At 46.3% G+C, this 23,879-nt stretch overlaps 1 protein-coding gene across 2 annotated transcripts in view; it reads left to right on the forward strand.

The window, feature by feature from the left end:
- The window catches only part of PSME4 (proteasome activator subunit 4), a 96,909-nt gene extending 73,360 nt beyond the window's left edge, over positions 1-23,549 (forward strand). For both annotated transcript variants that reach the window (XM_083175231.1, XM_083175232.1), the window contains 17 exons: positions 1,057-1,186; positions 1,622-1,703; positions 3,153-3,306; positions 3,724-3,793; positions 4,916-5,041; positions 6,356-6,508; positions 9,593-9,697; positions 9,880-9,971; positions 12,009-12,140; positions 12,975-13,183; positions 13,937-14,022; positions 15,731-15,859; positions 15,985-16,140; positions 18,557-18,719; positions 19,484-19,617; positions 21,332-21,471; positions 22,037-23,549. In XM_083175231.1, coding sequence (XP_083031357.1) covers positions 1,057-1,186; positions 1,622-1,703; positions 3,153-3,306; positions 3,724-3,793; positions 4,916-5,041; positions 6,356-6,508; positions 9,593-9,697; positions 9,880-9,971; positions 12,009-12,140; positions 12,975-13,183; positions 13,937-14,022; positions 15,731-15,859; positions 15,985-16,140; positions 18,557-18,719; positions 19,484-19,617; positions 21,332-21,466 — 2,056 coding nt within the window. In that variant the 3' untranslated portion in view covers positions 21,467-21,471; positions 22,037-23,549. The remainder of the gene's footprint in view (positions 1-1,056; positions 1,187-1,621; positions 1,704-3,152; positions 3,307-3,723; positions 3,794-4,915; positions 5,042-6,355; positions 6,509-9,592; positions 9,698-9,879; positions 9,972-12,008; positions 12,141-12,974; positions 13,184-13,936; positions 14,023-15,730; positions 15,860-15,984; positions 16,141-18,556; positions 18,720-19,483; positions 19,618-21,331; positions 21,472-22,036) is intronic.
- The last annotated feature ends 330 nt before the right edge of the window (positions 23,550-23,879 follow it).

The raw sequence follows: 23,879 nt of genomic DNA on the forward strand, positions 1-23,879 counted from the left end.
CCCCTTTATACTTTTTTACTTTTACTCTACCCTACTTAATTTTTTATGATTTCACTTAGGGGGGTATTCAATCTCAGCTGATATTTCCGCCAGGGGAAATAGCGGCAGCCACCAATTCAATGCTGCTGTTTCCGTTGGAGGCAGATTCTGGCAATACTGATCCGACTTTAAAACAAGTCGCATCTGTTTTGTCGGAAACGGCCACGGATTGTTAAATTCACGGACGATTTTCGACAATTCGTGTCCGTTTTGCCGAAGCACCCACTTTCCGACACTCGGAACATTGAGCTCAGGCTGTCGCGTTTCAGTCGAGCTGAAAACGGCCCGGCATTTCGACAGTTGGGATGTTCCAACAGTCGGAATCCGGGATTCAATACTGCCCTTAATCTACATTTGGTATACAAAGGAGTTGAACGGTCATACTTCAATCTGACTATGAAATGTAAAGTGTGTGAGATATTGTGTTAGGACTGTATTAATCGCTGCTTTTCTCCTTCATCCACTAGGTGTCACTGGAGTTACAGTGGGGAATAGAAGGGTGACTACAGGGAGCATGGGCACTTTAAATTGAAATGTGTGGCCAGCTCTTCCCCCTCCCAGGCAGTCTTAGATTGTGCCCGGCGGGAGCTGATCACATCGGCTCCCGCCGGTGACAATCCTTATGACTGCCTGGGAGTGGAAGTAGAAGGGGAAGAGTTGGCCACACTCATATAAATTTAAAGTACCCATGCACCCTGTAGTCTCCCTTCTATTTCCCACTGTAACTCCAGTGACACCTAGTGGATGAAGGAGAAAAGGAATTACGGTAAGTACACAATCCCTGTTTTCCTGTCATCTCTACTGGGAAATTAAATTACCACTTTTGTGATAGTGTTTTTTTTTTTTTTTTAGACGACAAGAGGCTTCCACTAATTTAGGTCCGTAAGATTAGGGACTGTGGATGCGCTCACAATTGCCACCTAACCTATAGTGATGCCACTTATTCCACTTTCCCCAGACTTTTGCCTACAGAGGAATATGTGTTTGTACTTATGCTCCCTTACTTCCTCCTTACAGCCCATGGAAGTTTGAACACATCGGCATTGGGTTCCTGTCATTGCTCCTGAGAGATGACCACGTTCTACCTCCTAATGCCATCAGATACCTGGTGCAGTGTCTGAACCACGATGCTCTTATTGTGCGCAAGGTGAGTTAGCGCCCTAACGTCTGATCAGCTTCCGTTCTGCGCCGATGTCCATGTTTGCGGTCACCGCTATGATATATGTGTATATGCGCACTGCAGACGTAATAGAGGAATATCCCTGTATATACAGGTGGTCCACTGGGGAATGTGAAAGCGTTCTCCTCTTTTACACTTCATAAAAGGTGGATTATTGCAGTTATCCAATTCCCTAAACCTGTTACATGCATTCGTTAAAGAAAACAAAAAGAAAAATCCCAGTTTCTTCCTAGATTCAGACCAGCCAGTGAGGGGATATAGGGGCTGATGAGAAGGCTGATAGTCGAGTGTTATAAGCTGCTGGTTGGGGAATTCTTTGGGTTCTTGCAACAACAAAAAATAAACAAACAAAACTGCAGTTTTCAGACGTCTTTAATGTTCTCCTTTTTGTTGTTCTTCAAGATGGCCGTCTCCGCTGTCGCTGGAATCCTGAAGCAGCTGAAGAGGCCGCATGTGAAAGTGGCCATCTGCCCCTATAGCATCAGTATGTATGAGTGTTTCATGTAATCAGATTACTGCACGATAAAGGGGTGTACACACGGTTTGATTTTGACAGATAGTCAACATCGGAAAAGTAAGTTAGCCAAAATCGCACGGTCTTAAGCCTGTGTGCGATACCAAAGTGCGCCCCGCTAACCAGTATCACATAGCAAAATATACCGTGCAGGCACGAAGTTACAGTCTGCAGTTACTGTTCTCTTTCTTTACTCACTATGGTTATTAACATTAAGCCCCGGACACACGGGGCGACTCTATCCAGAATCGTCGGCATATGGCCGCTGAGCAAACATACGCCCGTTTGTACGTGGCGACTGTCGCCGGGAGCCTGCTTCCACGACCATGCTGCGACCAGCGGATTCCCCCTGCAGTGTGTCGTTTTCATCAGCAACTATCGCTGGTCGCTGATGTAAACGGGACACTCATCGATTTGGTTGCTGAGTGACGTGTTGGTGAGGGACTTGTCGCTCCGTGTGTACAGAGCTTTACATCGATTGTTATTAGATCATGTGTCCAGTATTCTGTTTTGGCATTTCAAGTTCCATTCCCCATTTCTTTTTTTTCTTTTTTAACCCTCACCCCCCTGTGCTTAAGCCTCCCCTCCTTTCACTAACCCTCTCCACCTGTAGCTTAACCCTGGCCATCGCCCTAGTGCAGTGGTTCCCAACCTCGGTCCTCAAGTATCCGGACAGTTCAGGTTTTCCGAGTCACCCAGCCGGTGCACTGTGTATCACCAACTGTCACATTTAAATAATCCACCGGTGACCTGGAAAATGTGAAATGTTGGGGAAACTTGAGGATCGTAGTTGGGAACCACTGGTCTAGGGGAAGGGTAACTTCTATAGCCTAACCTCAACTTCCCTTCCTATATCTGAACCCGGACCCTTCCCATAGTGCAGGCGTTCCCAACCGCAGTCCTCAAGGCACGCTTATAGTGCCGGTTTTAGTGATATCCAGGCTTGAGCACAGGTGACTTAATTAGTTCATTTTGGTTTACCGGTGTCTGGATATCACTAAAGCCTGTGCCGTTAGTGTGACTTGCAGAACGAGGTTTGGATGCCGGCCTTCCTGCCGAAACCTAACGCTCTCCTTTCATACCCTAACCCACCGGTCCCAGCGGCATGGCGACGTTCCGGCAATGTTCACACCATAGCTATTGGCATTGTGTCATAGTGTCCACCATGTATGTGTTCTGTGATTAAATATTGTATAACCAATTATAATTATTGAATTATTATTTCATTTGTTTCTTCATCCGTATTTTTACACACGTTCTTTATACATGGTAAAATTCACCTTTATTTCATAATATGACAAATGAAACTTCGATTAGCCCGACATCTAGTTGTGAGCCTATGCTATGTTCGATCTCTTTATGCACGAGTATTATATACAGTATATTATATTATATTAATTTCCATTGGATGTGTAACAGGCGGATGTACCAAACCAGACATTGCTATAACCGGCGACAGACCTGACAACCAGTGGATAAGTTACAACAGTGCCAGCCTACCAAAGACCAAGGAAGAGTGGGAGACCTCCTGTTTCATAGAGAAGACCCACTGGGGGTATTCCACCTGGCCGAAGTGAGTGGTTTTTTAAATTGGGACGTTAATGTTAAAGCCCATACACACTGGGCGAGTTTGATCTGGAAGGTTCACTAATTTGAGCTACTTAAAGCTCTGAAGCCACCCAGTGTGTACGGGGCAGCAGTGAGCGCTGGTGCACGCTCCCGCATCATCGCTGCCCCGGCCACTCACATGCTGATATTACCAGCAGATGAGCAGTGGGGTGGACGACATTATGTAGTGTCTTGCTATGGAAAGTCGTCCACCCCCGGGAAGATTGCTAAAATGGGCGATAAAGCTCAGTGTGTGTGCCGTGTTTATGCATTGATCATCGATTTTCCCCATCATCGGTCAGCATACACGCTGGCCGTCCTTCTCCATTGATCTGTGCCTTATACTGCGGTAGATATTTATTCATGTCTTTATCTGGTACAGGAACATGCTGGTGTATGCACCCGCTGACCAGCAGCCCCCACTGGGAAGACCTAGAGAAGCAATGACCGAGGTGAGAATACACTAGTGAGATTGTGTGTAAAATTATCTTTCATGTCTTGTTACAGGCTTGGTTTAAGACAAAACCATGTGCACTGCAGGTGGGGCAGAGAGTTAGATTTGGGTAGTATTTTGTTTTTGTGCAAGGTAAATACTGGCTGCTTTGTTTTTACACTGCAATATAGGGTACTTGTTTCCTAGCACGGCGCCCCCAATTTTAATCGAAGTGGATCTTATACAATCGCATTGCATGCAATATAGCGGCATGCGATGTGATTTTTAATTGTACAAGCACCCTGATTGGTGCTTACAATGTTAAATGCACCTCCATTGTCAACGCCACCCCCACTATCAACGCCAACCCGAAGCATGGCGAGCGCAGCGAGGCCGCGAGGGGCGGCGGTACGCGTCCTCCGACCTTTTCATACCCCCACTATCCACGTCGGCGTGGAGTTGATTTTAGAGCTCGAAGCGTGGCGAGCGGACACGGATTACTTTACATATATTCCGCAGGGCTCGCTGAGCTAGTCACGCTTCGGGCTCATATTCCGCGTCCCCTCGCGGGGCTCGCCACGCTCGCCACACTATCTAGAATCGACTCAACGCCGACGTGGATAGTGGGGGTATGAAAAGGTCGGAGGACGCGTACTGCCGCCCCTCGCGGGCGCGATGCGCTCGCCGCGCTTCGGGATGGCGTTGATAGTGGGGGTGGCATTCACAATGGGGGGGCATTTAACATTTAAAACACCCATCAGGGTGCTTGTACAATTAAAAATTGCATGCCATTTGCTGGCATGTGATATTTCATTGTACAAGCACTCCTGTTAATTTAACGGGAATATCGCATTGCATCGCACACCACAAAGTACGGTATGCGATGGGCGCTGTGCTAGGAAACAAGTACCCAATATAGATATCAGTTTGAAGTACACACCCCACCCAAATCTAACTCTCCCTGCACATGTTACATCTGCCCCACCTGCCGTGCACATGGTTTTGTCCATTAGAGAGAGAATTTGCTTTTGCGGGTGAACCAGAATCAGGACCGCAGTTCTTTTTACTGTTTGTTGTATTATTTGTTCCCAATAATTATTCTGCTTTTATTAGTTTGAGACCTTTTTATGCTTTCTCACAGGCGGAACAAATCATATACGATCATTTCATGGATGACAAATTCATTGATCAGTTGATCAAGTTTCTGTCTTTAGAAGATCGAAAAGGGAAAGACAAATTTAACCCTCGCAGGTTTTGTCTTTTTAAGGTTAGTTTTGTTTTTTACTTTTATCCACTTTTCCTACTAACAAAACCTTTTCAAACTAACTGCAAACTGGCTGGTAAGAATAAATGGGTTCCATGATATATTTATCATCATCTCAGCGTTCTTTAATTGTGGAACCATTTCATTGATGAAGCCGTTGTGCGATACTCATTTCTGGAATGCGAGTGATCATCGGCCCTTTGCCCTCTAGTGGCCACATTGTGACTTTTCATGACTACTAGACTATATCAGAAGACACTGTTGGAACACATTGGAGGTGCAATTGATCCCTTGTGGCAACATCCAATAACACAAAGAGGAATATACTATTAGTTGATGTCATTTGCTGCACAAAAGCCTGATGTTCATTTTGAGTAATCCAATTACTACCCCCGTTTGCTTCATGCTGAAAATGACCCTGTATAGCACGTAACTATCGCAGGAAAAATAGTGTCTTATCAGGAGAGGGCGGGGGGTCGTCTGTGTTAGGGGAACGGAGTTCCACCACTTCTGCAGGACCACTTTAAGCTCTGACCCTATCCATATTATATAAGAGGTGGTTAGGATAAATTTGGAATTCCCGCCATCATCAAAGTCACCTCTTTGTTGGGTAAGTCACACAGTGCGGTTCATGTTTGGGGTGCAGCACCAGCACAGCCAACCTCCCACACACATGGATACAAAAAAACATACAAAAAATGAACGAAGATGTAATATAAATAAGTGGTGTGGCAGCTGAATCAGCTCCGCGGGCACTACATTTCCACCTGTACGATGCTGCATAAATGGTGGTGCTATATAAGTAATAATAGTAATTCTAAGATAAATAAAAAAAACAATTGTATCTTTTTGTTAGCATCTAGCTCAGCACAATGAGATCACGGCTAGCTGTAGTTTGGGTGCACCTTGCAGATAAATAGTAAAATAAATGGATTTAAATCTGTTAATATTGAAGTTACTTTACTTAAAATATATCCAATTTTCATATTTATTTTGTATATCAACTGCATTTGTGGTACATTTATTTATTTCGTAATTGTGTACATCTGTAAGTGTGTCTGTTGTCTGATGACGAATACGGTTTCGGTGGGTTTAAGGCACCGACCACACCTGATTCCTGTGCACCAATAACACGTGGTTCAAATCTGTCCAATATTCCCAGAGTGCAATGTACTTACTCCCCTGTGAGGAGTTCTGGGTAAAGCCATAATTTTGTCAGACTTTTTTAACAAAACTTTTTACTTTGAAAGTTGCCTGACTATGATTTGTGTTTCCGCATGGCATCGTTTTGATTGGCATATTCCTCAATGTTTGAAGGGTCTGTTTAGGAACTTTGATGATGCCTTCTTGCCCGTCCTGACTCCCCACTTGGAGCGGTTGGTGGAAGACTCCCACGAAAGCACACAGAGGTGTGTGGCCGAAATTGTTGCTGGGTTAATCAGAGGATCCAAGCACTGGACATTTGAGAAGGTAACGAGACAACCGCCGCCCCCCCCCCCCCCTAGGTGCCGCGGTCTGCCATGAGGGGTCTGATCTGTCACTGCTGAGCTGCTTGTTCCATACTCTACTGCGATTGGCAAGTAGTTGTTGAGACGTGGTTGAAAGATCGTCTGAGGTAGATATAGGGAGGACAGGATTTAAAGGGGCTTTATATGCGAGAGTTACCTTGGGGGGGGGGGGGGGTAGCATGTTACTGTTGTGCAGTACAAACCTATGGATTGTACAATGTGTGGCAGGGTTTGCTGCAGGACAGAGGTGATAATATAATGCAGTGGGAAGTAGAAGGGGGAAAGGCTCATTTTTGTAATCCCATGATTGAATTGTCACAGCGGCTAAAGGGATCTCTGTGTGTTATGTTGGCTACACACAGGCAGCCAGACAGAACAACATACATAATATAAAGTCGGATAAAACACGTGCCCCTAAGTTATGATATACTTTCCCCTTAAGATATAAGCAATACATTTAAACCAAATCAATGCCACCAAAACCAATAGTGGAATTGGCACCTTGACAAAGACACTTGTTGCTGAAATGCGTTTGTGGAGTACAGGGACTGCTGCCGCTTGGAGCCCTGAAAGGCTGACCATCTTGGGCATGGACGTGTTGTACCAGGGATTAAACCTTTCATGCAGTCTATATGCCGTATCTAAGGCCCCATATGGTACGCAGTTATTGCTGTTAGTGGCACCATTTTTTATGTGTTTTGTTTTTAATGAATTTTGTGCGATAAATGTAAAACTTTTTTGCCTTATGAGAAGTTCATCGTTCTTTTTGCTTAGAGGTGTCACTGAGAGGAGGTGACAGCAGAGCACTCCTTAGGAGAAATCCAAGTCATTTACATCTATAAGGAGTTTGGAACACAAAGGAATATTGGCCCTTATTCTGGTTCTCTCGTAAAGGCAAATTCCTTCTCAAATGGTCAAAACCATGTGCACTGCAGGTGGGGCAGATGTAACTTGTGCAGAGAGAGTTAGATTTGGGTGGGGTTTTACTTCAAAGTGAGATCTATATTGCAGTGTCAAAATAAAGCATCCAGTAGTTTCCCTGCACAGAAACAAAATCCGGTACTCTTTACCTAGAACGGCACCCGCGATTAGCATCGCGGGCGTCGGGGGTAAAAAATCGCGGGCATCGCGGGTACATAAAAAACGGGTGCGACGCGATGCCCGCGATTTTCCCATAGGGATCAATGTTAAAAGTCAGATTGGACGCGATTTTAGTGTTAAATGCCTCAATGCCCGCGATTTTTACATAGGAAACAATGTTAAATGGGCCACAGAGCCCTAATAGTCCCCCTGAAGTCTTAAATGGCCCCACAATTTTTAACGCCACCCCACGATCAACATGAACCCGAAGCGTGGCGAGCGCAGCTAGCCCGCGAGGGGCGGCGGTACGCGTCCTCCGACCTTTTCATACCCCCACTATCCACGTCGGCGTGGAGTTGAGAATAGAATAGTGTAGCGAGCCACCGAGCCCGAAGCGTGGCGAGCGGACGCGGATACCTTCACAGTTATACGCGTCCCCTCGCGGGCTTCACAGGTGTCCGTGGCGACGCGGACACCTGTGAAGCCCGCGAGGGGACGCGTTTACCTGTGAAGGTATCCGCGTCCCCTCGCGGGGCTCGCCACGCTTCGGGCTCGGGGGCTCGCTGCGCTCGCCACACTATTCTATTCTCAACTCCACGCCGACGTGGATAGTGGGGGTATGAAAAGGTCGGAGGACGCGTACCGCCGCCCCTCGCGGGCTCGCTGCGCTCGCCACGCTTCGGGTTGACGTTGATCGTGGGGTGCCGTTAAAAATTGTGGGGGCCATTTCAGACTTCAGGGGGACTATTAGGGCTCTGTGGCCCATTTAACATTGTTTCCTATTGAAAAATCGCGGGCATTGAGGCATTGAACACTAAAATCGCGTCCAATCTCACTTTTAACATTGGTCCCTATGGGAAATCGCGGGCATCGCATTGCACCCGTTTTTTAGTGCATTCGATGGTCGCGATGGGCGCCGTTCTAGGTAAAGAGTACCCAAAATCCTAACATCTACACTCCCGACAAGGGAATGAAAGGATCGCATTTCTATTCATCAATATACTTTATCCACCCTGGTTTGTACAGGGATATCCATGACAGACTCTTATATACAAACAAAGGTTTTTTCCTCACTAATTTAATATTTTGCAGGTATATCGATCTGGAGCTGGGTTTAATTTAATGTTTACTATTTTTCTGTAAATTTTTAGAAAAGTTGCCCTATGTGTATTCTTTTTCAGAATAATATATACTGGGCTATTGCTTATTGTTTATTTCATTTTCCTTTTAAAGAATTTTTAAGCTAATACATTTTGATTAATTTTCCAGATGTGTGGCGCTCTCTTTGATTTCAGATATATATATAAGTACATATGTGTACAGGAGTAATTGGTTTCTATTACTTAACTATCCAGAAACAAAATAACTCACCCACATCTAAATCTCTCTGCACATGTTACATCAGCCCCACCTGCAGTGCACATGGTTTTGTCCATTTGAGAAGGAATTTGCCTTTGCGAGTGAACCAGAATAAGAGCCATTGTACTGGTTTGGAATTCATTACTAGTTTCTTTTGTGCAGGATATGTCTCGCTTTGGGAGCACCTTTAGAGATGCTTTTTGACTTCCCCATCTACTTTTGGGGTAACCCTTTTTGTGAGTTAGTAGTTCCCTTATCTGAACACAAAAGTTACCTTTGCGTTTTGATACTACAGACAAAAGTTGACTGCAGGTAGAAAACCCGCCCTGTGTAAATCTGTGAGAATTGTCAGTGGACAACCCCAGGAAATGTCCGGTCACAAACGCCGGCTTCCTGTCCGTCTAATTGCATGAGGATTGTGATTAGATATTTGTCGCTGTTTGGCCTTGTGCGTGCTCGATATGATCCGTACACATTGTGCAAGTCACATAATTGATAGCCCCTCTACTCACACAGAAAATCTAAACCAGAACATGTAAAAAAGTTGATGGATACTTTTGATTCAAGACCGTTAAGAAATGTTCATTTTATTTGATGTGCCGAACAGGTGGAAAATCTGTGGAGGTTTCTGTGCCCCCTACTGAGATCAGCGTTATCCAACATCACCGTGGAGACCTACAGCGACTGGGGCACATGTATTGCCACTTCCTGCGTAAGTTCCGCCCTCCCGTCATGTCATCGGTTATGTGTGTGTTTTGTCTTGCGACCCGCAGCATCCATACCATCTATTCACTCTTTCCAATGACTTCCATTTTCATGTGCACTTTGTGTAGCTGTTGGTGCATGTTTTCCGATGTCCCAGCTACGGCCCTCACCGGATTTCTTTATCTTTAGGAGAGTCGGGACCCTCGGAAACTGTACTGGTTATTTGAGCTGCTGCTGGAATCTCCAGTGAGCGGGGAAGGAGGCTCCTTTGTGGACGCTTGGTAGGTGCAGTGTCTGTATATAACATTTGTTGTATGATAGACAGGTATAACTGGTATTTATCACAATGGGAGTTAGTGGCGAAAGCAGAATTTTAGTTCTAACAATAAAACCGTTTTGTATTGTGGGCAAGTGGTTTAGAACATTTTATTTTCTTTATTGTCCACTAGAGGGGGCACGGGAAGCATGACATTGGGGTGGGGGATAGGCGCTACACCCAGAGGTGCTCGCATGTTGGTCAGAAGGTGGGAACTTCCGGACATAGACCTCACGGTGTTCCGCCACCTGCCAAGATAGTCCTCTCGCACTCGGGATCTCCAGGCATTCCTGGTGGACGCTCTCACATGTAGGACACCTGTTTGTAGTGCCCATTCCCCACTGTAATGCCTCCCGTGCCCCCTATAGACTCTAAAGGCCCCCATACATAGTCAGACCCTATTCTCCTCCGAGCCGCCCGGCAGCTCCCCGGGAGGCTCACCTACGATGAGGACTTTGATGTGCCATTTTTCATGTGATAAATCGCATGCGATTTATCACATGTAAAAAAAATATCAGGGAGCTGCAGGGCGGTGAGGAGCAGTGGGGGCGGGCGGCTGGGGAGGAAGAAGCAGTGGGGCAGCAGTGCGTTACCAGATTGGGGCGGGTGGCGGTGACCATCAGTGACAGTGTCACTCTCAGTCTCCACTGTCCAGTGCTAGCGGGTGGGCAGCCGCGGCTATTACATCTTTAAAATAACGTGTCAAATGACTGCCCGGCTAATGATTGGCTGAGATAGAGCACTCTCAGCCAATCAGTGGCCTCCCTTCGCGGCCACTGATTGGCTGAGAGTGCTCTATCTCAGCCAATCAAAAGCCGGGCAGTCATTTGACACGTTATTTTAAAGATGTAATAGCTGCGGCTGCCCGCCCGCTAGCGCTGGACAGTGGAGAGTGACACTGTCACTGATGGTCACCGCCGCCCGCCCCAATCTGGTAACGCGCTGCTGCCCCACTGCTTCTTCCTCCCCAGCCGCCCGCCCCCACTGCTCCTCACCGCCCCGACTGACCTACATCGGATGTTCCGCCAGTCCGACCCCTGGGGCCGGGTCCGATAATCCGGTCCAAATCGGGTTGATGTATGCCCACCATAAGAAAATGATTTTTTAAGGTTAGACCATAAATCCTAAATTAATTTTTTGCTTTCCATCCGAAAGCAGATTTGGGGTTAATAGGTAAGTGTAGACTTACTAAAGCTTCTAAAAGACAAGTCATGATGTTGCCCGTAGCAACTTATGAGATTTTAGATATCCGTTCTCTATTACTAATGATAGACAGGTGCCCGGTGGAGTTTTCCTATTGTGCTGCGTCAGAACAGAGGAGAATTGAATGCACCAGCAGTATGAGACAGCTGGAGAACAAATAGGTCCTTGTTTAGTTTCACGGCGGCAGCATGGCCGCGCGTTACTTCCGGGTTCGGTGCTCGCCAAACTTTCTAAAATAAACTAAATAAACTCCATGCCAACGTGGATAGTTCATACCCCCTCTATCCACATTGGCATGGAATTGATTTTAGATAGTGTAGTGAGCCACCGAGCCCGTAGAGTGGGCGAGGGGACTCAGACGCTCAGCCATGCTGCCGCCGCCGCGAAACTGAACAAGTACCAACAAATACATTGGTAATAAACAAGGCGAGCAGGATGTGCAGTAGACAGTTAAGTCCGTCCGTCCTCAGCTCGCCCCCAGAACACAGACGAGCTGCCGAAAACAAGCCACTCTCTCCGCAGAAACCCCCTCGCCAGTTGGCTAGGTGAGCTCCCCCAGGATATAGGCATCAGGATAAAGTGAGCGGCGAGTAGCTGCTCTCTCATGTCTGCCAAAGCCACGCCCTGACGCTGGCATATTCAGCGGCGATGTTGGCACTCAGTGTTAACGGGGCATCGTAAGGCATGGTTTTGCATTTGGCTGGCCTAACTCTGAGCCTATAAAGTTGGGTCCATAGTGTCTGATCGCTGCTGGTCAGTATGTACTTTATTAACGTCCGTGTTTATCCTCTTTCCTCAGCCGGTTGTACGTTCTTCAGGGAGGTCTTGCCCAGCAGGAGTGGCGGGTACCAGAGCTACTGCACAGGTTGCTTAAATATTTGGAGCCAAAGCTCACTCAGGTCTACAAGAACGTCAGGGAGCGGATAGGAAGGTAAGGCGCCCTCATGGCTGCAGATTTCTTGACCTTTCCTAACTTACATAATCACATTGTATTTTAGTAATTCTGTGAACGAAATGGTAGTATTTGCTCAGTGATACAATCAAGAGACCAAAAAACTTTTCCTGGTAAAACTATTTTTTTCTTTAATTAATAATGTGGAAGAAATAAAAATCAGATCTGCAGGACCCAGACACAAGTGTTGACCGATGTTCTCATATGTTTGTTGTATATACTGTTAAGCTTTGCTGTGTATTTCAAAAACATCAGTTAGATTAATATTTATCTGTTGAACACCATTTGCAGTTCCTAACAAAGGGCGTTATTCAATCTCGGGTCATGACTGTCGGGCCGGCCCGACAGTCGTGACCCGGTCCCGTTCCCGGCCCGCTCTACTGTATCTCAGCAGGCGGGATTCAATTTCCCACCTGCTGTGTGCCAAAAAGGGGGCGTGGCTGCATGATCCGGCCATGAGCTCGACATTCCACGGCCGTCCTCGGCAAAACGGGCCCGGCTGCTTTTCAAGTCGGGCTTGTGTTGCCGAGATGCCTGATCAATGCTGTCGGGAAAGACCACATTGAATAGGCACCCGGCGCTATTTCTCCCATCGGAAATAGTGGCGGAGGATTCCCCAAAGCATCATTTGCTACATGGGAGGAGAGTAGGGAAGGAGAGCGTTGTCCATTTTCTGTCTTGTCTGATCTATGTTACGGAGATCAGAAGACTGCTAGTTTAGCGCCTGTATTGCGTTGTACATGGCTGCTTCGGCCATGTTTCTGCTATCTGAGACCCATAAGGATGCTAACAGCAAGCGTGTCCCTTTTTCAGCGTCTTGACTTACGTATTCATGATTGACGTGTCCTTGCCAAACACCGCTCCCACCAAGTCTCCTCGTATTTCTGAGTTCACCGCCCGTGTCCTTGAGAAGCTGCAACCTCTCATGGAGGCAGATGAGGAGATTCAGAACCACGTGATGGAAGAGAACGGGGTCGGGGAACAGGATGAAAGAACTCAGGCCATTAAATTAATGAAGACCAGTAAGTGATTTTGTTTCTTTCAGCCTCTGGTGTAACACTGGGACCATGGGTATTCCAGGTCCTCTGACTGGGCACCAAGGAGTAGATATTCTGGAGTGCAGCAGGGAGAGGCTCCTCCCCTCCTATTGGGCCTAGTTCTGCTGTTAGAACGGAGGAAAGGAAGTAGCGCTAAACCAATGAGTTACAAATTAAAATTACATTCAATGGTGCACATATAATCACAGACATGTATTAAAACATTGGTACTGCCCAAAAGATGGCACTTGCATTATCAAAGAAAGGCCGGATCTACTCCTATGTATACCTCTATATGGTTAATGCAAGATGGAAGAAGAAGAAACCGTTCAAATCACACAGAAGTTTTAACTCCTTGGTGCCCAGTCAGGGGACCTGGAATACCCATGGTCCCAGTGTTCCACCATGGCTTCAGAAAAACAGATTTTACAGGTAAGACACAAATCCTGTTCTTATGGTGGGCCGTAAAGTTCTGAGGCCAGGTTGTGATATTAGAGTTAGTAGTATTCATTCTAGCACCCTGCAGCTTTCAACACCCTTGCAGTTCATTTTCCTGCCTTTTCTAGCACACTCTGTTCTGTATTTCAGCTCTGAAACTATGTTTTAAGCACCACAGCACAGCAACACCCCAATCAGGAAAGCGGAACTGCACCGGTTTTGAAAGGTGCAGGGTGCTAGAACGAATACTTTGTATGTTGGCAGCTGTTAAGTCTTTGTACGTGTTGTTCTGCTTTGCAGTACTGAAGTGGATCATGGCGAGTGCGGGGAGGTCGTTTTGTACAGCTGTGTTGGAGCAGCTACAGCTTCTGCCTCTGCTGTTCAAGGTCAGTGTGTCCGCGTACCTGTTCTGTTCCCGGGCACCTTTACCAGGCACAAATTACTGTGAATGTTGCAGTTACTGCTAGTGCATACACCACCTATGTGTTGTACCCCCATGCGCTGTATACAGGGAACCCCCCACAGGATTTCAATTCATTTAGTGTTTTTTCTTCTATGTACTCTATTCCGAATTGTGAGGTCTCAAATTACTTTTACTGACTCTGGGACAGCATTTTTTGTTACACTGACTCGCACACCACCCAATAATGTAGGTTATTATATTAATAAATATATATTATTTATTTACAGTTTCTTATATAGCGCAGCAGATTCCGTTGCGCACAATAGTAGACATAATATATATTATTATAGGATTGTGTAGGATTTACCTGTGGGCCCGCCCCCCCCAATAATTCATAAGTTTGATTTTCATCAACACTTAGTACGTTTTACCAACTTCTGTCATTTCAAAGGGTTTTGCATACTTCAGTCGTTGGCTTATAGGAATCGTTACCTTCTGACCCCTCGCCCCCCCAGCTCACTTTGTGTAAGAACCATTGCACTAGGGGACATTACTCCAGTGTCACCTAAACCATCTGACCCCTCGCCCCCACAGGTCACTTTGTGTAAGAACCATTGTACTAGGGGACATTACTCCAGTGTCACCTAAACCGTCTGACCCCTCGCCCCCACAGGTCACTTTGTGTAAGTATCATTGTACTAGGGGACATTACTCCAGTGTCACCTAAACCGTCTGACCCCTCGTCCCCACAGGTCACTTTGTGTAAGTATCTTTGTACTAGGGGACATTACTCCAGTGTCACCTAAACCGTCTGACCCCTCGCCCCCACAGGTCACTTTGTGTAAGTATCATTGTACTAGGGGACATTACTCCAGTGTCACCTAAACCGTCTGACCCCTCGCCCCCACAGGTCACTTTGTGTAAGTATCATTGTACTAGGGGACATTACTCCAGTGTCACCTAAACCGTCTGACCCCTCGGCCCCACAGGTCACTTTGTGTAAGTATCATTGTACTAGGGGACATTACTCCCCTAGTGTCACCTAAACCGTCTGACCCCTCTCCCCCACAGGTCACTTTGTGTAAGAACCATTGTACTAGGGGACATTACTCCAGTGTCACCTAAACCGTCTGACCCCTCGCCCCCACAGGTCACTTTGTGTAAGTATCATTGTACTAGGGGACATTACTCCAGTGTCACCTAAACCGTCTGACCCCTCGCCCCCCCAGGTCACTTTGTGTAAGTATCATTGCACTAGGGGACATTACTCCAGTGTCACCTAAACCGTCTGACCCCTCATCCATAGAGGTAACTTTGTGAAAGATCTATTCTACTGGGGGATATGACTCCCTGTAAACGGTGTTCTCCTCCCCGCCAGGCGGCGTTGTGAAGAAGATGTGTGGGGGCCGACAGAACTCTCTTACATTGTCTGGCCCACATAACTGGCGGTTTTTACTTTCTGATGCCATGTTGATCTCTGTATATAGTTATACCCATCACACCTAGCGCTCCCGTATGTTTCTCTTCCCATGACTACCTGGGAATTGGCTCCTGGCGCCATCGGTTGGAATGGGCCCTGGTGTCTCACCTTAGCGACTATACATTGGGCTGAATGTGGGAGAAATTTCCCTGACGGCGCAGGTTGTGTACAGTCATACGATAATGTGATTTCCTTGTATCCGCGCCATTAGATTGCACCTGTTGAAAATGACACAAACTACGATGAGCTGAAAAGAGACGCAAAGATGTGCTTGTCCCTGATGTCGCAAGGCCTGCTGTACCCCGAGCAGGTGCCCCTGGCTCTAGAGGTCCTGAAGCAGGTGGGTGACTGGATCTGACACGGCAGCTGTTTACAGTATGGCCTTTGTCACGTACCAATGAGTTGTTGTAGAGCTTAATAACTAGACCCTAACGGACCTCTCGTATTGGTATTCCGATCTTGTAGATAGCGAAGAGCAGTTCCTGGCACGCGCGCTACACCCTGCTGACCTACACCCAGACAATGGTCTTCTACAACCTGTTTGTGTTCCTTCACAATGCAGAGGCCGTGCAAGGCATCCGATGGCTGGTCCTGCATCTAATGGCGGATGAGCAGCTGGAGGTAATGGATATAAAATGTGCCCTTTACTTACCCATATAGGCTAGTGTTCATTCTAGTACCCTGCACCTGTAACAGCCAGTGTGCGTCCTCTATCCTGCCTGGTGTGTCGCTCTCTGCTCTTGTGCTTCTATCACAGTCTGGTCTGTGTCTCAGTGCTGAGATACTGACCAGTGTGTGTTAGAAGCACCAGAGCAGAAAGCCACACCAAGCGGTCGGGTGCGGAGTGCTGGAATGAACAGGCCCGTGTTTTCTCTGGTCGGAGATGAAGTTATTGGAGATGTGAATGTTGGGTGAAGCCGAGATTCAGGTTTAGATTAGTCTCCTTCATAGAATCAGTCTGTAGAGAAATAAATGAATAATTACAGGAGATTATATTCTAGATATTCATTTACAAAGGTAAATTAAGCTTTAATGTATAGGTCATCTACAAAGACAGATAGATAGTGAAGGGAAGCGGCAGCACTCCAAACACAACGAGGATAAATGACAGAAAATCGCCTCGTTACCAACGTTTCAAATGTATTTCACATTTTTCTTCAGGGTATAATACATACAGACAGTGAACAAAATGTATACCTTGCCGCCAGAGACAAGCCGCGCACAGGGTAGGCCACTTCTGGGTGCCGGGGTTTGGAGCATCAGCGTGTTGAAGCAGATCCGCGCCAGTGCTGCAGCCAGTCAAGGCAACACAACAACAATGGAGGAGTCTCCGCTGATAACCCGAGCGGGAGGCTCCAGGGGGTGAAGCGCATATGAATATTCAATGAGCGCTCATTAAATATTCACTGCGTTGGGTCCGCTCATTGGCTGGATCCTAAATACCGGGTCTGAAACGGGTAGGACCCTCCATTTTAACCGTTTTTTTTTTTTAACGGCTGTATCTGTATCTGTACACGAAGACACCGCTGTAAAGCACGGACGTTACGCACTTCTGCGTTCCCCGACAATAATTAGCATTTACCAAAAGTATAATTTATTGCAGGGAACAGCGCACGATAAATGTCCAGTTCCCCAGCGAGTGTGTTCACTTTACAGCCGGCGCCGCCCCATCCTGCCGCGACATACAGACCTCATGTTTCATTTATTAAACCATGTCCCAGGGTGGGGGCCGCAAATTGGCAGCAGGATTTCTGACATACTTCTTCACTTCATGCCTTCGACAATTCTTAATCAACTTGATCACATTTTAATAATGTGCTACGGTCGCGCAAATGAGCTGATCGTCAAGTTGGTGCATATAATTAGGACAGTGCTTGCCGTTACACTTACTGATTTGCGCGGCTCTAGAACATTATGTTCAAGGAGATAATTTGCCATAATGTGGCACATTACATGCAGCGTGCCCGTCACCGAGCAGCTCACTGTTTACATTACAGCGTGTAACAATATGTACTTATTAGGAATGTGGCCTGTCATTAACGCTGATTAATCAGCAATGCGCTTAACCCTTTAATTGCAATGAAACATCTGCTATGCGTTGCCAAAGCCAGATGGACTTATTGGACATAGGTGCGCAACGTTTGGGAAGAGGTTCCTGAGTGTAGTCCCAGAATCTGTCTCTGTGGTTCCTAGACTGTCAGAAATGTAATACTTTCTATCGGGAAATAGCGATGGCATACCAATACAATACAAATGTCGCACCGGCACTGGGAGTACTAAAGTACAGGCACATCTTGGTCCCAGCTAAAAATAGCGCAACAAGAATCGTACGCTGTGAAACCTAGGGGCTTTGGTGGAAATTTAGTTGCAACGTGACGTTCTCACCAATTTGGATTTTTTTTGCACCGCAACCCCCCCCCCCCCCCGTAAAATCATGATTTAAATCAAGTTGAATGGTCTTGCTCTTCATAAATGATATCCATAACTGGAATTCTGTAATGACTTTTTGAAATATAGGGGGGTATTTAATCCCGGGTCACGACTGTCGGGAGTTCCTACATTCGTGACCTCAGCCCGCTCGCCCGTTATTCGGCTGGCGGTCCCACCTGCCGAACGACGAAAAGGGTGCGTGTCCGCGGAAAAGGGCATGGATGGCAGAGATACTGCCATGATTTGACAATCCAATTCTCTGCAACAGGGGCCCGACTGCTTTTAAAATCTGTTCCGTTCTGCCAAGATGCCTCTTCAATGCTGTCGGGGAAAAACAGCAACGAATAGGCACCCGTTGCTATTTCCCCCATCAGAAATAGCGGCGGGGGAATTGAGTACCGCCCATAGTGTTGAGATGGTTTAACACCACCCTGTTATATTGCTCAAACATTTGGTGGAGTTAAAAAGCATTTCTATATGTACCCAGCAGTGCTTTATGGAAACTGAACTTCGCTGAAAATATGGGGATGGGGGATGTTATGAGTTTCCTATTTGATCTGTGCCCCCTTTATAATCATAACTTAAGACTTGTATGAATTGCCCCTAGGTGAGAGAAATGGCTGCCACCACACTGAGCGGACTCCTGCAGTGCAACTTCCTCACCATGGAGGTCTCTATGCAAGCACACTTTGAGCAGCTCTGCAAGACAAGACTGCCCAAAAAACGCAAGCGCGACCTGGGCGTAGCTGTGGACACTATACCTTCGGCAGGTGAGGTTACGGAAGGGGGAGTCTAAGAGAAGTCCTGTCTTGTAGCTTCTATTCACAGCCGGTGTGCTGCCCTGTCCGCGTAAGGGCGGTGGGTCATAGCGAAACACCACTGCAGGTTCCAATCTAAAGCGCATCATTAAGTGCAGCATTGCCCCTGTGGGGGGGGGGGGACTGAGGGGAAAGGGGCAGGTAAGGTGTGATATCCGCAGCCTTGTAGAAACCATATGCAGTAATGTCTCTTCTTGTTTGTGTGCTACCATTGCGGGAATTTGGAAACCTGCTAGTGTGACACCAGCCTCCGATTCATCAGGGCTCAAACACCTTCACCATATTTTAAATCATTTAAAAAAGAAATATGGCTGCATTGTGGGTGTGGCATAACAACATTAGAAATCTAGGAGGTCATTCAATTAACACTAATTTACCGTACCGGGAAAAAGGTGGCAGGCTTGGTCTTTAATACACAGGGCAAGCCAAATACAGACCCCTCTTCTCGGAGGGCAAATTACCCTAGCCTGTGAATAACCACGTTCATGGCACCGGCAAACAGCCAATTTAATACAGAGCAGGCTCGAAAAGAATTCCCCATAACATGCAAGCTGCTGCCGGCTCTAATTGAATTACCCAACGGCTTCCATTAGCCCACGGTAAAGTCCCACGACCGAATACCCCCTTTGCAAACCTCTAGGAGAGATTCTGGTATAACCAACAATAACTGCAGCAATATTACTGCATTTCTCATTGTACCATCTTTCTCTGTACAGATCTGGTAAAACGCCACGCTGGTGTTCTGGGGCTCAGCGCCTGCATCTTATCCAGCCCATACGACGTGCCTACATGGATGCCGCAGCTGCTGATGGATCTCAGTGCACATCTCAACGATCCCCAGCCCATAGAGGTAACACCCGCTTTCAGCATTCTGCTACATTTATTTTGGTTAGAAAACTTTTGTTAAATTCTAAAAGCTTTAAAAAATGGGCTTGTATAACCGATTATAATGTGGTGAAAAAAGTGCAATTGCGTGAGGCCACGCAACCACCCGGAACTGGTTTCCTCTCACATCCTATGCCACACATAAGTGTGAACAGACACCTAAAAGTTGTAATGGTTCTTTGCAAATGCTAGATCAAGTTTGGTATGCACTGCTCAGCGCTGTGGCAAAAGCTTTCATTTATGAACTTCACTAAGAGATCAGAGCAGAGATCAGAGCAATGTTCCAAAGCCTCACTGCATCTTGTGACTGTGGTTGTCTGGCAGTCCTATAAAATGGGAATATCTGAAAATGATAAATCCCTAATAGTCATTTCCTTTTCTACACGGTTGGCTTATTCAAACTAACACATTTGTTGTTGGATTGCGGCTTTACCTGCTCTTTATGCTTTGCGTGTTGCTGCGATGTTTTGTCCCCTCTTTCTTATTGCAATTTTTTTTTTTTTCATGGAAATAGGTTTGGTGTTTTTTGGGGTCTGTGATCCATCAGCAAGAAGTGTTTGCTTACACCATTGTATTGACACAATGTTGTAAAGAGAATATTATTAATAGAGTACATTAGTAAGTAAGAGGGTAATCTAAGAAGCCGATAGGTTGCATTCCCGCCATGCAGGTCATTTTACTTATTGACCGTTTCTTCTATTGCGCAGCATATTCCGTTGCGCTTTACATTTGGAAACAACAGTGATCAAACAAACTGTGTAGTAACAGACCTATATAGAGGTAGGAGGGCCCTGCTCCAAAGCTTACACAATCTATAGGCCATACACCTGCTCTGTGGGTGGCGTGCTGTGGTGGTTGTTTTAGGCTATGTTGTTCATTGTTAAATCCCCCTGACTACGAAGTGATGATTGTCATTCCGTTCTTGAATGCGTAGAAAGTGAGATTTCCGGAATTTATTGCCAATTTGAGCCAGCGTTTGGTGGTGTGACATAATATCCAATAACGGACGAAGAAACACGTGACGGTCGCCCAGGATGCTTGCTACTGGTCACAGTTTTAGGTCACCCCAGACTTTGCGCTAAGCGAATGCCACCTAAGCTCAGAGGTCCTTGGTGGAGAACATTTGGGAAATGACGATGAGTTGAAGCTTGCAGTCAGCAGCTGATTCAGTGGATCGGAGGCATCGAGGCCCATGAAGAGGATTAGAAAGTTCAGGGTAGAATTTGATGAATGCTTTAATTAACCCTTTGAGTGCCAAGTGAATTTGACCAAATAGGGGTGAAAATGACCAAAGCAAACATTAGGTCCACACATGCATTAGGTCGATATGGGCAAGGTCGTCAGTCAAAAGGTCAATATGGAGTTTTTCACTTATTTATTTTTTTGAGCCGACAGGCGGTATTTCATGCCCGACCATCCACTGGTGGGAGAATAAAATAGTGCAGCGCAGCGAGGCACCGTGCCCGAAGCACGGCGAGTGCAGCTTTGCTAGGTTTCAGTGTCCATGTCTACTGTCAAAATTCGGGACAAAAAAAAAGTGAAAAAAAAAAACAAAACATTTTTTTGCAGGTTGTTGGCACTCAAAGGGTTAAGGAGAATTAGACAAAAGTGCCTGTGTTTAAATTTTGAGATGTTTGGAATAGCCTTGTGTGTACCTACAAATGTCTTTTTGCCTTCAGATGACCGTAAAGAAAACTCTATCTAATTTCCGGAGGACTCACCATGACAATTGGCAAGAGCACAAGCAGCAGTTTACCGATGACCAGCTCGTGGTTCTGACCGATCTCTTGGTCTCTCCGTGCTACTATGCATAACACAGGTGAGAATGCGTCACAGTGAGTCAGTCCTGTTTGTACCAGTGTCCCCTATTTTGAAGACAGAAGTGAATGTGGCGGCTAAAGGCCCATACACACTAGACTACACAATACCATTCAGAAAGCCCTTTCTGAGTGATATGGTGAACAGTATCATCCAGTGTGTACGCTGGCCATCGGTAACAATGCATGCTCCCGCTGGTCGTGAATGACCCCACTCCCTCGTCCAGCATGTTCGAACAAGGGAGGATATCGTCCACGATGGACATCCTGCAGCATGACCAACATCCTATCCCCAACCTCCCCTCCCCCCTCCCTTCTCGGCGTCAACTCTGTTGTGTGTGGCATCAACAACTGTGACCGTCCTAGTGTGTATGGGCCTTTAGCCATTAAGAACGGTGAGTAGCCGTATCACTGCAGATTATGTGCGCCGATACAAGTCCCCCCCTATAATGAAGCTTCATACATCTGAGCCACCCAGACATTCCAACTAGCGATCCCCGCTTGTACTAATGAACTCATTGACCTGATATACACCACTGATTGTTTTGTTTCCCTCTCTCTATCTAGTGGACCGTACAACCATACAAAGGAAAAAGACTTTGTGACCAGAAGGATGGTTCAGATGAATTTCAAGTGAAACTTTTAATTTCGGACCTCCGTCTGCCCGAGTAGATGGAAATTTTATTTTAAATCATTTTTTTGTTTGTTTGGGTCAGAATAGAAGCCGGTCCCGGCGCAGTTTTTAATTGACGAGTGAGATATTTATGTTTGTGAGAGGTTGAGGTGCATCGGATGGTTTCATGGCTAGACCTGTGCTAACAGTAACACTGCTACATGGTTAGGCTGTATACATAGCATCGCCACCTAACACAGGGACACAATAGAAGTTTTATTTTACTTTGCAAATGTTACAGAACTGTAAAAAATGTAGAAACATTGCAGTAGTATGGCATTGTACAGAGAGCAACCTTTTACATGAAATTGGTTTGTAAAGAATCGCATTGCAGACATTTAGGCTGAGCTAAGGCTTTGTACCAGGTGAAACGCCATCTTTTTTTTGTGTTTTTAAATTATTTTCACTAATATTTTTATTATTGTTATTTTTTTGCATTGGTTTCATTTCGTGTGTGTGTGTGTGTGTGCGCGTGCAGGTATGGGATCCCTCACCTGGAACTAGTTATCCAGAATATACAGACTCTGCGTAAGCCTGTAGCAACTGCTACTCGTGGTTTATATCCTATACAGATGTGATCAAGTCTTGCAGTATTAAACAGTCTTGAGTAAGGACAGGGCTGTACGAAGGGAGGGGGTGGGGGGGGGAATTTGGTAGCGTTAAGTAAGCGGTACAGCCCTTACCCCTGGATAGTGGGATCGCGGTGAGTAACCCTTCAGCCAATACCGCCACTGTTGAAGCATCCAAAGGACACTAGGTACGTACCCTGCAGGGTGTGCAATCGCCTGGAGCGCAGAACAGCCCCCTCATGTGATGTCATATTAGAGGGTGGAGTCAGTACATGGTGACTGAGCTGTACCACGGTACTGAATCAGATGATCCCAGGGGGGAAGGGGGCAATAGGTGGAAGATGGGCAGAATTGCAAAATGACATTTAGTATAATGCAGGCCTGATAGTTATTACTGATTATTCTATAAGCTCCCAGCATTTTAGGCACCAGATCTCATAGCTGTATGTGTGAGTATGGAGGTTTATGTATGTATGTATATGTGTATGTGTTTATGTACGTATACACACATATACCATCTGCAGCAATACATTAATTCCCTGTGCTAGGAGTCTGTAGCGGATATGGTATGTCGCCAGGTACTTCGTACACGGAAATAATTCTCATTGTCGGTGAACTGCGTCACCCTCTGACAACACGTGTACTGTGTTCATTGATGATAACACTCTTCGAATCGCATTTGTGCTGAGAGTGAAGCCAGTGATGTAAAGCACAGTCCTAGTGCAGTATTTCCCAGATGTCAGCGCACAGCTGTGACCTCTGTATAGCGTAGTGCCAAAACTGTTATTTCAATTGTACACTTAGTTTATTTTAAAACCCAATAAACTGGTTGTTTGTATCCTGGCCTCCTCCTTCTGTGGCATCGTGCCTTACGTCGCAGCACGTTGTGTTCTTGTGTGCAAGTACAGTAAAGCCTCGCCTTGTTCTATGGAGAGGGAACGAGAAGATTAATATGGGAACAATATGTATCTGGATATTGTGCAGGGCACGGAGCATCAGGAACCATCGTGGTCATGTGATCCTTATACGTATTCACACTGGCACCTGCTCTGAGCACCTTGTTATATCAGACCACTGGACAACCTGCACAACCAAGGGCTAAGTTTGGGCTTGCGATCATTGATTTAAGTGCCCCAAGCATTAACGAACATAGCCAGCAAATGTAGTT

The sequence above is a fragment of the Crinia signifera genome, chromosome 3 (assembly GCF_055691185.1).
Source record: "Crinia signifera chromosome 3, ASM5569118v1, whole genome shotgun sequence".
Taxonomy (NCBI): domain Eukaryota; kingdom Metazoa; phylum Chordata; class Amphibia; order Anura; family Myobatrachidae; genus Crinia; species Crinia signifera.